The sequence below is a fragment of the Carassius carassius genome, chromosome 2 (assembly GCF_963082965.1).
Source record: "Carassius carassius chromosome 2, fCarCar2.1, whole genome shotgun sequence".
NCBI lineage: Eukaryota > Metazoa > Chordata > Actinopteri > Cypriniformes > Cyprinidae > Carassius > Carassius carassius.
Genome location: NC_081756.1, coordinates 21,258,391 through 21,273,153, shown reverse-complemented (window position 1 = coordinate 21,273,153; position 14,763 = coordinate 21,258,391). Strand labels below are relative to the sequence as shown.

General features: G+C 37.0%; 1 protein-coding gene across 1 annotated transcript in view; it reads left to right on the top strand.

Moving 5' to 3' along the window:
- LOC132106457 (galanin receptor type 1-like) overlaps positions 1-12,566 on the top strand; it is a 51,034-nt gene extending 38,468 nt beyond the window's left edge. The window contains exon 3 of the mRNA XM_059512154.1: positions 11,500-12,566. Coding sequence (XP_059368137.1) covers positions 11,500-11,817 — 318 coding nt within the window. The 3' untranslated portion in view covers positions 11,818-12,566. The remainder of the gene's footprint in view (positions 1-11,499) is intronic.
- Positions 12,567-14,763: the final 2,197 nt, after the last annotated feature.

Here is a 14,763-nt window from a genome sequence, read left to right as displayed (position 1 = left end):
TAACATACTTTCCAAGCAGGGTATTCTGACATATTTTGTATGTATTTGTCGGTACAAGAGCAAGAAGAGGCAAATTCGGTGTTCAAGCGTTTTGAGACGTGTTTCTCTGGCTGCCCCCTGAACACCAGAACACTGCGGGTGCTAATTTGGGCTCTTTCACATCTTTTTCTGTTTGTTTAAACTGTGATCTGTATTTGCTCGTTCAGGTGCAGGAGGACACAATCTTTGCATGGAGAGCTAGGTTCGGTGTTTCTGTCTGTGAGACACGGCTCTCTGCGTGCTCACCAAACACAGCATGCGAGTAGCCTGTTACTGCGTTTCGTGTTTGAATGCTTTAAACTCTTTTGAATGTTTCGATTGGCAAGGCTTAAAAACACGTGAAAATGATTAGTTTTCAGTTGAGATCACTAGGGGGCCCCTCTCAGCTGTGGGCCCCTATAATTGTAACCACCTTTCACTCCTAGCAACGGCCTTGAGCACACCCATATAGCATGATAAAAACACCCCACTAATATTCATCTGTGAGATTAGTAGTTGAATCGGGCTCCACCATTCGAAGCATCAAATCATCGACTATTCAGGGTCACCCCTATCTATTACACCCATTTCACAAAATAATGGGCTTTGAAAATAGCATCATATGACCTCTTTAAGAATGAGAAAGTGAAAGATGTGTTAGTGTGTGTATAATGTAAAGCATACATAAGAGACACTCAGAAGACAAAGAGTCTGAGCTAGCAGCCACATCAAAGGGATACCCATTACAAGGGTGTTGCACACCACAGCAAGGATTCCATTTCCTTTGAGATCAATGCATTAATGTCGCTGCCAAAACTAACAGTGGCTGACGATGTGCAGTGCCCCGAGAGGATAAACAGCATATCAAAACACTAACTTAAATTTTACTTTTAAAAACTTTTGTCAGCAGTGAGCTTAAGCTTTTACATATTTAATGACCACCGTGCATTGATTCATGCTTGCGACACAAGCTGCCAGTGGGTATCGTCCTAAATTTTACTGTTAATTGCTGCCAATGTGTTGTGATTGGCTGATAATACCCACCTATCTGTCTGCAAAAGGTCACACTGGTCTAAATGGATGGACAGATAACACAGTGAACAACTTACTCACCCAGATGCATCACTTTCAGTGACATCTAAATCAAAACTAACTCGAAACTAAGCAGAAAGTTTCTGTGAGTGAGCTGGTTCTTAGTGAGCTCACAGCTCTGTTGAATTAATGCACCTCCGAGCCTGTGACCTTCATGATACCTGAGGTGTTCACGGAGCATTTAATGATTAATAGTATGGAATGAAGGTGGCTATAAATAATAGGTAAACAACAGCCGATAGAAATAAGTACAAGTCACAGAAAATGTGATTGGTATTGTTGGTGTAGTTATTTTTGAAGCAAGATAAAAGATTCATAAACGTGACAAGAAGTAAAAAAAAAAAGAGTTCTGCTTTTAAAAGGGTGTTTTGAGACACCTGCGATTTGTTCTGTTCTGCTCCATCTAGCTTTTTTAAACACAAGAATGCACACTGTGTGAACAGCACTACCTCTCTCTTTCTTCCTCACTTTGCACAGAGCTGAAAGGATCTAATGGTTATCAAGGACATAGCACTAACATAAGTACTTGTACCTGAATGCTTTAACTGTGGTTCTGTATCTGTTTCTTTTAGTTCTAGCATTAAATCTCACTTTGCCAGTCAGATGTGGTACTGAGTAAGACAGACAGTTCTAAAACATGAATAAAGGGTACATACGTGGTAAAACTGTACTTGAATAAAAGTACTGGTAAAAAAAATGATTTCTCAGATAGAAGTAACATAATAATAGGTATTATTTTAACGTAAAAATAATTGTGTCTCTTCTTCTTGCACATGAAAAATAAAGTTTTAAATATTCATAATGTGTACAATAAATCTCTGACATCATCCTAATGATTTCATAATTTCAATAATGTAATAAATACTCCAGTCTCAGAATCAAATGAAACCATTTTAATGTTCAGTCTTTCCTTTTAACATCTTTCCTTCAAAAAGGAAGCTCATCGGTCTGAAAAGCGAGGTGTGTTCTGATTGGCCAGCAATCCAGTGCGTTGTGATTGGCCGAATGCCTCAAGCGTCTTACAGAAATGCGTTGTTAATACAACTTAACCACTGATTTCTAGTTTTGTTCTCTTTTGGAAGGTCAAACTCAGGGCCATGCAGAGACCTTTGGAGGGGCAAGTGCTCAAAGTATAAAAGGGGCACATGGAGCATGACTTTTAATAGAGATGTGCTCCTTGCTGAGATGTTTATAGAATAAACGACAGCAGTTGTTGTAGAATTTTTTATTTATTTATTTGTTATTTAAAATAAAATTAGGCTATATTCAAATAATTTTTGGAATGATAATGATAGTATAAACAGGATTTGAATGATAATAATAGTATAAACAGGATTTATAAGTATAAATCAGAGGATGATAAAATCAGTATAAGGATAAGTTTTATCAGTGATCTGGTCATTATTTTTAAGGCACTCTACATTTTTTATTAAATACTGTAAAAATAAAAGTTCTAAATAATTGTTTTTAGTCAGAAAATATAAAGACAAGACCCCTGGATGCCCTTTAAACGTTTCCCAATCTAACAGCACGAATGAAAGAGAACAGGCACCTGTGTGTACTGTATACTAGCTGCAATTGTTATATTTCATTTAAATTTAATGTAAATGCTTCTCCTATATTTTATTCGGGCTGGTGTGCTTATGGAGAGTTTTCTAGATTTAAATCTAGATTTAATTTCAAAGAAACAGTATCGATCGTCTATGCATGACCTGACGTTTTATTTGTATCCAAAATGAAAAGAAGTGAATATCTGGAGTGCTCAAAACGCTCATGCAGTGTATTTTTAATTCATACTCGAAGCCGTACGGTGATCTCGTGCAGAAAGTCCAAAACAAAACCATATAGAAGTAATAACTTATGATGAACAGGAAATCTCAGTTTAAATAGTGTCTGTGCATTTATTTGCAATCAAGTCAATGATATCGATGTAGATGAAATGACCCCGACTAAGCAAGCCAGAGGCAAGGAACCGAAACTCCATCGGTGACAGAGTGGAGAAAAAAACCTTGGGAGAAACCAGTCTGTAATGATATGATGTTAGTAAATATTAGTGATTTTTTGCAAACATTTCTTTGAGTAACATGACCGTTAATATGAACTCACAATTGAATGTAACACAAAACAAATGATAACTTTTCGTTAAAATCTTTATTTATGCCAAAAAAGCTTACATTTATGTCTTTCTGTTCGCTCAGGCAGCCATTTTGCCGAGATAATTCATACCCTTTCGTTTCAATTGTGGTCCTGAAGTCGTTTGAAGGGCTATCTGGCCCTTCCCCTTACCCCTACCCCTCCAACCAAAAGAGAATCGAGACACCCCTACCCCTTCACGAAAGGAAAGGGGAAGGGCTAAGGGGTAGAATTGGGATTGGGCCTTAACTTCACATTTCGACTATTTTTTTCCCCCGTGTTTTAAATTATTTCAAATATCAACGTTTCAACGTTTTATATTAAAAACATGTCATCAAGCTTATTTATGCATCTGTAACTGCAGTTTAAATGAATCTATGTCCCCTCTGAGATACATAAACTGTGTAAATACATGCTATTTCAGATGCAGATTCCAGAAATGTTTTCATCATATAGTACATCATAGTACATCATATGACCCCTTTCAAAATTTGCTTGATTAGCTAAACATAAGGGAATATCATACATCATATTACCAACCACCAATCTCTATAGAGCTAATGAATTTCTAATCTGCCAAAAGACAGTTTTCATTGATTCTGAACACACAAACTACGATCTAATGTGTTAGTATATTAACTAGATCATGATCAAGCCTCGACAGATTATGATTAAACACATCATCATTTTCATAGCCAAAACTAACCTGACTAGGAGAACATAAATCTTCTCTTAATGATTTCCCATACTCAGTCTATTTGTCATCTGTTTAGATAGGGCCCCTGACAATAAATCTGAAAGTCATCATCTACTTATTTGTAAGTTGTTAGCAGTTCTATATTGTTCACTCCAACACTTACAATTTCACTTTATAACTGACAAAAGCTCATTTTCATGTAAGCAGTGAATTACAATCCTGATGCAGCTGATGCAGATCGACTTATCTTCTTACTGTCTCTGTGTAGCATAGAAGGATAACACTAAAATGTGATGAAAATAAAGAAGACAGTGATTATTTAAGTAAATGGGAAGAAATAGATCATTATTTGTGAGAAAGCAAAACAAAGAGAAAGAAAGAAGACCAAAGGTGAGAACACGGAGAAGGGAATGGAAAGATAATTGCAGACAGTGGAGGCCACAACAGGTGTCTGACCACTGACAAACCCTTTCAGTCGTAACAGGCTGCAAACTGTTACCTTCACAAACTGTGCTGTATAAACAACTTGTTTTCCTTCGCCCAGGGTTCAGACAGTTGGTTCTGTGGATGGTGGGAGAGGGAAAATAACAGTAATCATGTTTGAATTCAGTCTGAGAGCTGTTATTAGCCCCCCATTATGTTTTGCAGTCCATTCACACCATCAAAAATTTTCATATTCACTCATAATGTCAGTTTTTTTGTGTGTCTGTGAAACAGTGGACAGAGCTATGGTCAGTCATCAAATGCAAGGAAGAAAATGCCTCTCAGTGTGTGTATAGATTTTGTTTATTGTTTGATGTGTGGACACAGATATGATTTGGAGGCTTTCCCATGGAGCCCCTCCTTCTGCTGAATTTCACAGTCAGAAAAATGAAACGTTTGTCATAATTTTTAAGATGTTTCATTGCGATGACCCTAGTGCCTCCAGCTTCTATTTCACCTTAATTCGACAGGCATTTCTGCATAGATGGCATCATTATGGCTGTTATGCCTGTCGATGGGAATGCTTTCATTTCTGGAAAACAGTGGTTGCAGGTCTAAGTGGTTGTGCATCAGTTTCCCTTTAATGTTAAAGTACTGACTGTTTTTTATTTATTTATTTTTTTAAGGACCATGTTGTCATTCTTGAATCAGAAAAAGAGAAACCCTGTAGAAACTCAAATAATTGTGGTTTTCACGTACTATAGGAATTAATTATGTGTCCCTTGCTGGTAAACATAGTTAACATGACACTGACTATATTTGCTTTCATAAAGGCATAGTTCACTCCAAAAAGAAAAATCTGTCATTATTTACTTACCTTTATGTTACTTCAAACCTGTATGACTTTCTCTTCTGAGGAACGCTAAAGATGATATTTGACCAAACATTGAAAGTCGTTGGGATGGAAAACAACAGTGGACCACACTGACATGTTTTGAATGACTCAGTGGTGCACACCTCTGATTAAATGGATTGTGAATGATGAGCATTGAGGGGAGAGATTAAAGGAAGATGAAATGACCATCAAAGGAGAAATTAAACAGTTTGTTTTTAACTTATTTACTTTAATCCAATCCTGTCCTGTAATATCTCCAGCTGTGTTTTCTAAGAAAACCATGTCTGTCTTCATTTCTATTGAAGTCAAGAACAAAGAAACCTTATTGTGAGAAGCAGCATGGTATATTTGCTCCACAAAATGTCCTTAGTAATCCATAGGGAAAGATGTAGAGAAGGAACATGGCTTCCAAACATTGTTATTTGTTCTGTGGTTCCTGCTTGGATATTTTTATATTTATCTCTTTATCTCACCAGTTAAATATGCCAGTCACTCTACGTCATTACCAGTAGTTTATCTGGACTTTGTGTATAACATTGCTTAATAACAATCAAGCAATCTCAAATATATATGAGTATCAAACTATTATCACAGCTTTCACATGTTAGAGCCAAGAAACTAAAAGAAGTGTTAACCTTTTGTAATATTAAATCATTCTATCATGTTTTCAAGCTCTGAAGGATATTAATGGCTAAAGCACATCTCTAGGGCCAAGGGAGAATGGCACCAATCTACCAGAAAATTTTCTGCACTCTGCTAGACTCTCATCCTGTGACTAATCATAGTGGGGTCTCTCTCTCTCTCTCTCTCCATCACTCGCCCACACTCAGTTTCAAGTATCCAGGTCTTTTTAAACCATTATACTGTGTATTTGTTTTATTTTGATGTTCTAACATTAAAGGTTAGGTTTAGGGTTAACCCTAATCTGCCAAATACATTGTATATAATCTATATTTGCATGCAACTATCCTGACTCTTCCAATGTTGATTTTGTTGTTTATATCAAAGACTGCAGGGGTCACAGTTAGCTGCTGTTTGCTGATTGGTTGGCAGTCCAAATGTCGACAGATATATTTTAACAAAAATAATTTAAAATGTAAATTACATTTTAACATTTTTAGCATTATTGCACCATATTTTGGATTCTTATTTATGTTCCCCTGAAAGTATGATTTAGAATGTTCAGTGGCATCACAGAACTGCCAGATTCAAACATCTTTCGCGCATTGGCTGGCACTGAGTCAGAGACGGACGCGCTCAGTGCTTGTCATATATCACAATTAATATGCAGTGTTTTCAACCACATAATGTTTATTTTAGGTTTCATACATTTAAATATACTTAATCACTAGTAAAACAATACATTGGTAGTTTGTAAAATACACACTGATGTCTATGGAAGCAGCAAAAACTATCTAATCAAATGTAATTTGCCGACGTGTTTTATTCATATATCAGACACACATAGCAGAACAATGAAGTTTACTCTATTCTTCGTCCAGTTCAACAGCCACTTATTTTGTTTCATGTATTTCGGGAAAAACTGGGGAATTCGAGTGCTGTACGTTAAATCCGGCTGACAGGACTCTGAACTGCAGCGCTCATCTCGTTATAGATCAAGATAATTTATAAAGGTTTTTAAACGAAGAATCGGAATATCAGATAGTTGACATGGTAAGCAAGTTTGTGTTTATATTTTAATAAAAAATGAAAAATTAAATAAAACGAATACCGATACATCTGTTAGTGGCTGCGGTGTGTCACGTGACAATCAAGACGCGTAACCATAGAAACAAGGGGTCAGTTAAAATATTTGTAATTTACGCGTGAAAGGGTTGATTTAAAAATATGTATATATTCTAAGTAAACAACAATAGCCCAAGTTTAGTAAACATTTTTTATTGAGACTATAAAAAATAATTCTGCATCTATTTTTAGGTGTGCCAGCTGCCACTGTGGGTGGCACTGGCACACCCGTGGCTACGCCACTGTAAGTAGCATATCCGAATTCATGTTATTCATAAAACAGCTGGAAGGTACCCAGATGGCTTGCTAACGCCTGCAAGACTCTGAGGTGAGCATCTGATGGACACTTTAATATCCCATGAGGCCATGGGAGAGGAGTTCTGAATGGCGCTATAGGTCACATGACAATAACAACATGACATATGCAAGTTCAGATTGAATTCATAATATACAGGACATTTATAATGAACTAAATACACACAGGGTGTGATTTCAGACACAGCCTCAATGATAAAATAATTTTCTTTTTTGAAGACCATAAGATGTCTAATACAAGTTTGAAAAGAAGCATTAGGCCAAAATGTTTTTAATGTTTAGTTCTTTAAAGGTTCAGTACAACAAATATACAAAGGACGCTTTAATTCCAAATCTATATGATGTTTTTTTTTTCTTGTACAGAAGCTTTCAGCTGTTTGTGTCCATACAATGATATTCAAGGGGGTCCAAAATAATAGAGAGACACACAGAGAGAGAGAGAGAGAGAGAGAGAGAGAGAGAGAGAGAATATCAGTTCAGAGTTCAGAATATCTTTTGTGTTCTACGGAAGAAAGTAAGTCATAGTTTTGGAACAACATCAGGACAAATAAATGACAAAATGTTTTTTCAGGTTTTTCAGGTGAACTAAATTTGAACATAGGATTTAGAATGACCTGTTCTTTAAATGTTTATTTTAAAGTTTAATACAACAAATATGCAATAAACATTTCATTGTTTTGTAAGGCTAAAGTTTAGATCTTAATTTAGTCACTTTTCTTTCATCTCTCTTTCTGTCTTATTCCTGGGTTTCTGAATCTCTGATTCCATCCCTGGTAAAAATGTTCTCCTCCTGGCCGCTGTCTCTATTCTCTGCACAAGTTCCACATCCCACCGGTGTGTGACGAAGCTCAGCACCTCCCCTCCCTCGGAGCCACCGGCTCGCCCCACACGCCCTGCCCGGTGGATGTAATCTGTGTGGGTCTCAGGGAAGTCATAATTGACGATAAGTCCAACTCTCTGTGTGTCCAAACCTCTCGAAGCAATGTCAGTGCATATCAGGACATCAACATTCCCTCTTTGAAAGTTCCTGAAAATCCCTTCTCTCATAGTCGCAGGCATCTCTCCCTGGAGCCTCATATGACGAACACCCATTTCCTCCAGTGAGTAACCCAGCCAATTCACAGTGGAAGCAGAGTTACAGAACACCAAAACACCTTTATGCTCCATTTCGGCCTTCTTCAGGGCCTGGTGAAGCTCTAAAATCTTGTCTGCACCTTTGTTGATTTACTCAGAAGTATTCTGTTACAAGCAGTACTTAACCTTAAGCAAATCACAGTGTGTGGGCTGTGACGTCTGCTAGGCAGATGCTGTCTACTTGGCCGTTGCCAACTGGTAATGACTTCAAATATTGGGGGAAGGCAATGTCTGCTTTCCCTGTGTGGTGAAAACAACCTGCTGCAAAAAGTTGTGGAAGTAAATGTAATCTTCAGGAAATTGGCTTCCTTTTTCCAACCTCTCTGAAAACATCTTTCATATAGCCAGGCACCATCTATTTTATTGATTTTAAACCGAGCGACTACATAACATCCATTAGGAGATGTATTTTATATCTCTACGCATTATTGCTAATTTTAGTGTCATATTTTAGTTCATTATCCTTTCATCATTCATCTTCTGGTGTGGGGCTTCATCTACCCACTCAAAGGATGCGTCGCTTCATCTGTGACAGCTATGCATTATCAAGCCCACAGAAAGGATCACTTGGTGTCATCTGCTTTGTATCATGTTGAGAAAGGTTGAGAAATGAAGAAGAAAATGTCCTACTGTTACCACTTCAATCTCCACATTTTCAACACCGTTTTGGAAAACAATTCAGAGCAAACGAGACCAAAAGCATCTGTCATCTAAACAGTCTCCATTCTTATGCTGTGGCCTTCTATAATGACTTGTCCGGCCTTTTATTCCCAGCTTACTTACAGTGACCCTCTTCCCATTTACCGTAATGGCAAAGGCTTTATTACCGTTCTAAATCATACGCTCTGTTGAGTCTCAAATTTTGTCATCTATTAACCTCTTAACACACAAAGATTGCCTGCGGCCTCAGATTGTGTTTCACATTCACAGCACATTTAAGCATCACACTTACTTGAGTTGGACAAACTATGTATCATTAGAAAGATTAAAGACTCCAGCTTCGATATTTGACCACTGTTTCGATAAAACTCAGTTGCAGTGACAGTAATTTCTTAATTTTTGTCAGCAGTAAAAAAATGTAGAAATCTGTAATGTATGATATTCTGAATAGAATAACAACATGCATTCAAATTCAGTCACGTCTGCTGCATTACCCTTATTGAGTCAGTCAACATTATGTATCGGGAAAACCTTTTTATTTGAGGTGTTGAAGCCTGATTGTATCAATCTATTGCTGTATTGTGTTATTATAGACAGAAATCGAGCATAGCGTTAGTTGTGGCAGGTCACGTCAGTCAAGCCCACATCAGCTCACTCTCAGCTGATCCACATCTACAAATGGGGATACCACAATGATTTGCTTGCTACTGCATGTAGTCTACTGTATCATCTCTTTTCGAGTTGGAACCACCACAGTTTCCACACAGCAGGGTTTTATAAGTTCCCCTTACGTAATGTTGAGAGTGGGGAATGGGACATTAAGCCCCAGTTCCAATTCTATTTTATACCCCTTTTTTTCGTTAAAATCTTTATTTATGCCAAAAAAAGCTTACATTTATGTGTCTTTTTGTTCGCTGTAGCAGCCATGTTGCCAAGATAATTCATACCCCTTCGTTTGAAGTGTGTTTCCGAAAAATTTTCGTTTGAAGGGCTATCTGGCCCTTCCCCTTACCTGTACCCCTCCAACCAAAAGAGAATCGAGAAACCCCTACCCCTTCACGTGAACGCGCGAAACGGAGGGGTAGGGGAAAGGGGAAGGGCCAAGGGTTAGTATTTGGATTGGGCCTAAGTAAACTGCCGTGTGGAAAACCTCCTCATAGACATCAAATATAGTGTATCTGAGCACTGCCAATCAGATGAATGCTTGAACGCCATTGGCTATTACGGAGAAACAGAGTGATTCTATCAGGCTTCAGCATTTCGGAGGAAAAGGGTTTCCCCATACGTAATGTCTCGTTCCCTCCTCTAAGAGAACCACAGTTATGTTGAGAAACCAGACATTTATTTGTGCTCACATAGCTTTACTAAACAGCATCAATAAGTGCTTATAGTCCAAAAGTGTGCATACTTGGAGAAATATTGATATCAGGGCCGTCCTTAGGGGGGTGCAACTGGTGCGGTCGCGCCGGGCCCCGAGGGCCCCAAACAGACAGAGGGCTAATGTCATCCCTAATGCACCGGCTGAACAGGTGCATTATATTTCATGTATTTTGTCAAAATAAATCATGTAAGGTCACTAGAAATTTTTTTTTTTTTTTATTAAAAAAAACTTTTTATAATAGGTTGGCAAATGTATATTGGATTCAAAGTGATATGGATTGGTAAGCCAAGTAATGACAGAATAAAGGCTAATAATGGCTGAATAAAACAAAAAAATATATAATAAAAGAATAACAAGGATTATATCTCATACCTGGCAGAGGTATGAAAAGTTTGTCAAGTGAATGGAGTAGTTTGCTATGCCAGACATCTGACAATAGCATGCAGAGGAGCTTATAAGAGGCAATAGATTATTTTATTAGCCTTCTATAAAAACACACATGACATGGTCTTGAAAATGTTTCATAAAATGCATAGTTTTAGATATAACGACCTCAGATTTGAGATGAAGCATGAGCACATTTGTGGCTTCAGTTTCATTGTGTTTCTAAAACCATTTACCACATTCACATAATTTTTTTAATATATATATATATATATTTTTTTTTTTTATGTTTGAGCTTATATATCTCCATATTCATAACAGTCTGAGTCTTGGACAGTAAACGTATAAGTGTCAACTTTGTAAATACAGTATATGTATAGTATAGTCAGGAAGATTCATCAGCCAAAATGGTGTGGGGAGCGTGGTGCTTGAGAAGGGGTTAATAGAGACCTGTACTTTTTACAGAATAACATTTGCAAGTGCTAACAGGTTTAAACACTGTTAATTATTTAAGGAAAGTTTATTGTTTCTGTATACCTGAGAAAAATGAAGTAATAAAATCAGGTCATCTGAGGTATGATTAACCACCCTTTGTCTTCTCTCTCTCTCTGTGTTTTCTAGACAGCTCAGACGGTGTTGCTGGTTGTCACTGTGTTCCTCATCTGCTGGATGCCTCACCACATTATCGCTATGTGGGTAGAATTTGGCCATTTCCCACTGAATCATGCCACTTTTGCGTTTCGCATCATCTCTCACTGCCTGACCTATGGAAACTCCTGTGTCAACCCCATTCTTTATGCATTCCTCTCTGAAAACTTCAGAAAAGCCTGCAAGCAGGTCTTCACGTGCCATTTTTTTTACTCCACTCCGGCCGTGGAGAAAGTGGTGCGTATTCGCACAGAGAACTTCTCCATGACACATTCCACCACCAACCTGTGACTTCAAACTTTTTAGTGATATCAGTAGTTGAAAACTTTTCTTTTGTTGTTTCTGCTTCATGGCTTGGTGTCATGAGTTAGACAAAGAAGGTTTGACTAACAAGGACAGTAAAAATGAAGTTACCTTGAGAAGTAAAAACCATATATAATGTCTTAATCCATGTTTAGTAAAGTCATTTGTCTATAACTATTTAAGTGTAAGTAGTGTTTGTCATTGAAATGTTATTGCATTTTTATGTTCACTGTTAAATGTAATGTTATTGAAAATAATTAAAACCTATGTAGAGATTGAATTAATTATATATAATTACTATAATTCTATTGTTTAATGTTTCAGAGAATCACGTTAAAAGAGCATGACTGTTTGTGAAGGAACTGTGCCGTCTGAACACCTTTTTGCATAGTGTTTATGTAATATTCGAACAAACACTTTAAGTCTCAGTTTAAACATGCCATAAACTTCAATACTTGCTTGTATGCTGTAATTATATACTCAGTGACATTGGTTTACATGTATTATGTCCAGTCTTATGGTTATATATCCATTATGAAAAAAAAAAATCTTAATGAAGGTTTACCCCTTTTAAGAATTTGAATAAAAATATCTGATTAAATGAAAAATGAAATGTATTTTTAAGTTTTCTTGTCCCTTAAGGCTAAGTTAGAGTGGGTTATTGTTTAGAAAGGATGTCGCTATCTTTATCCTAATGCTTATGGTTAACTGTTTGACATACCGGAGATTGTCCCAAACAAAAGACCAATGGAAACTCTGTGTGTGTCTCCATCTCTCACCAGTCTATTACTCACGCCTCTCTGTGAGATACCAGGACAGAAGCTCTCATAAACACAGATTGTTTTTAGAATCAAGAATGAGTCAAGAGATTCTCAAAGCTTAGGAACTTCCCTTTTAAGTGACGAGAAACAGGCTGTGTGGCACATTTTCCAAGTCAGTTTCCTCTCAGGTGAAGATTCTACAGTACCATCACAAAGCTGTTCACTCATGCCTTTAATACTTGTGAAATACATCTCCAGTAAAATGCAGCTCTTACAATAACGCGATATAATAGTAATACAAATATTAACAACTGTGCTGTAAGTGATCCTGAAAAATGAAACAATTTATGCACAGATCACACATAACTTTGGAATGACTTGAGTCAAGCTGGTAACTTGCTTCTTCTTCTAATTAAGTCTATGATGTGTATATATGACCCTGGATCACAAAACCAGTCTTAAGTGGCTGGGGTATGCCAAAAACCATTAGGATATTAAGTAAAGATCATGTTCCATGAAGATCTTTTGTAAATTTCCTAACATAAATTTATCAAAACCAAGTTTTTTATTTGTAATATGCATTGCTAAGAGCTTAATTTTTACAACTTGCAAGGTGATTTTCTCAGTATTTCGGGTTTTTTTTTTTTTTTTTCACCCTCAGATTCCAGATTTTCAAATAGTTGCATCTTGGCCAAATATTGTCCTATCTTAACAAACCATATATCAAAGGTAAGCTGTTTTATTAAGCTCTCAGATGATGTATAAATCTCAGTTTCGGGAAATTTACCCTTATGACTGGTTTTGTGGTCCAAGGTCACATATTTAAATATATCTATAAAAAAAATACTGTATTTCACATAGTGTCAGCACTATAGGCCTGGCAGTGAACCATGATAAGAGATTTCTAGACTGGGAGAACACGCAGGTGAGTAGAACACCTTGGAAAATATCCAGAATCTGGGGATGCTAAATCATGCTCAGGCAAATCATTCACAACTAAGTTAACCTGTTCAAACAATATCAGATTGAAGAAATGTGACTTTTCTCCAGTGCTTTTTGTTCAAATCACAAGATTAGAAGGTAATAAATCACTCTTGAGAGCATCACGTCTTTGTTGCATTTCAAAAGTTAAAAATGTGCTGTATTCCACAAAGTCAAAAACATTAAGAGGTACTGTCCAAATTCAAGGCCATGGTAACTTCTTCTTGCATTAGATAAAGCCTAGAACTCATAAAATGGACTTACAGAAACTATCCAAGCATACTTAATGGTGGGGGCAGTTTGCTTTTTCTTTAAAATGAGCCCATCAGCTCACAGCTCCCTGTTTATGTCTTTTCTAATCAATGTTTTGAAAGACCCTCTTCCCAATAACACCACTGCAAAGTTCAAATTTATCTCATGGCAACCCTCCTGTTGTGCGGTAATAATAAACAGCTGGTAGTGAAGCATACAGCCTCACTTTAAGCCCTCTCTATCACATTCATTCCCATTTAGCAAAAGATAGCCATTACCAGCACATGAATAACTACACACATAAAGCATCACATCAACCAAAAAAAAAAAAACAGAAAACTGCAACTTTGCCATTTAAATGTGTTTTGGTCTTAACAGCAATTATGCCTTCTTTAAATTAGGCTGTTTGCTGTAAGATTTATTGTTCAGTGTCAAATACCTTGCATAATGGCATGGCCTATAAGCCCACACATAACGGTGAGAGGTTCATGAACAAAACAACATTCAGTCAGCTGCATTGGTGTTTAAGCTGTCCAACACAGAAATGTAAACAGAAGCTTCAGGCCAAAATGTTCTTAAATGTTAGTGCTTTTCTATACAAATACACCAAGCAACATTTAATTCCAAACCTGGCACACCCGTGGCTACGCCACTGTAAGTAGCATATCCGAATTCATGTTATTCATAAAACAGCTGGAAGGTACCCAGATGGCTTGCTAACGCCTGCAAGACTCTGAGGTGAGCATCTGATGGACACTTTAATATCCCATGAGGCCATGGGAGAGGAGTTCTGAATGGCGCTATAGGTCACATGACAATAACAACATGACATATGCAAGTTCAGATTGAATTCATAATATACAGGACATTTATAATGAACTAAATACACACAGGGTGTGATTTCAGACACAGCCTCAATGATAAAATAATTTTCTTTTTT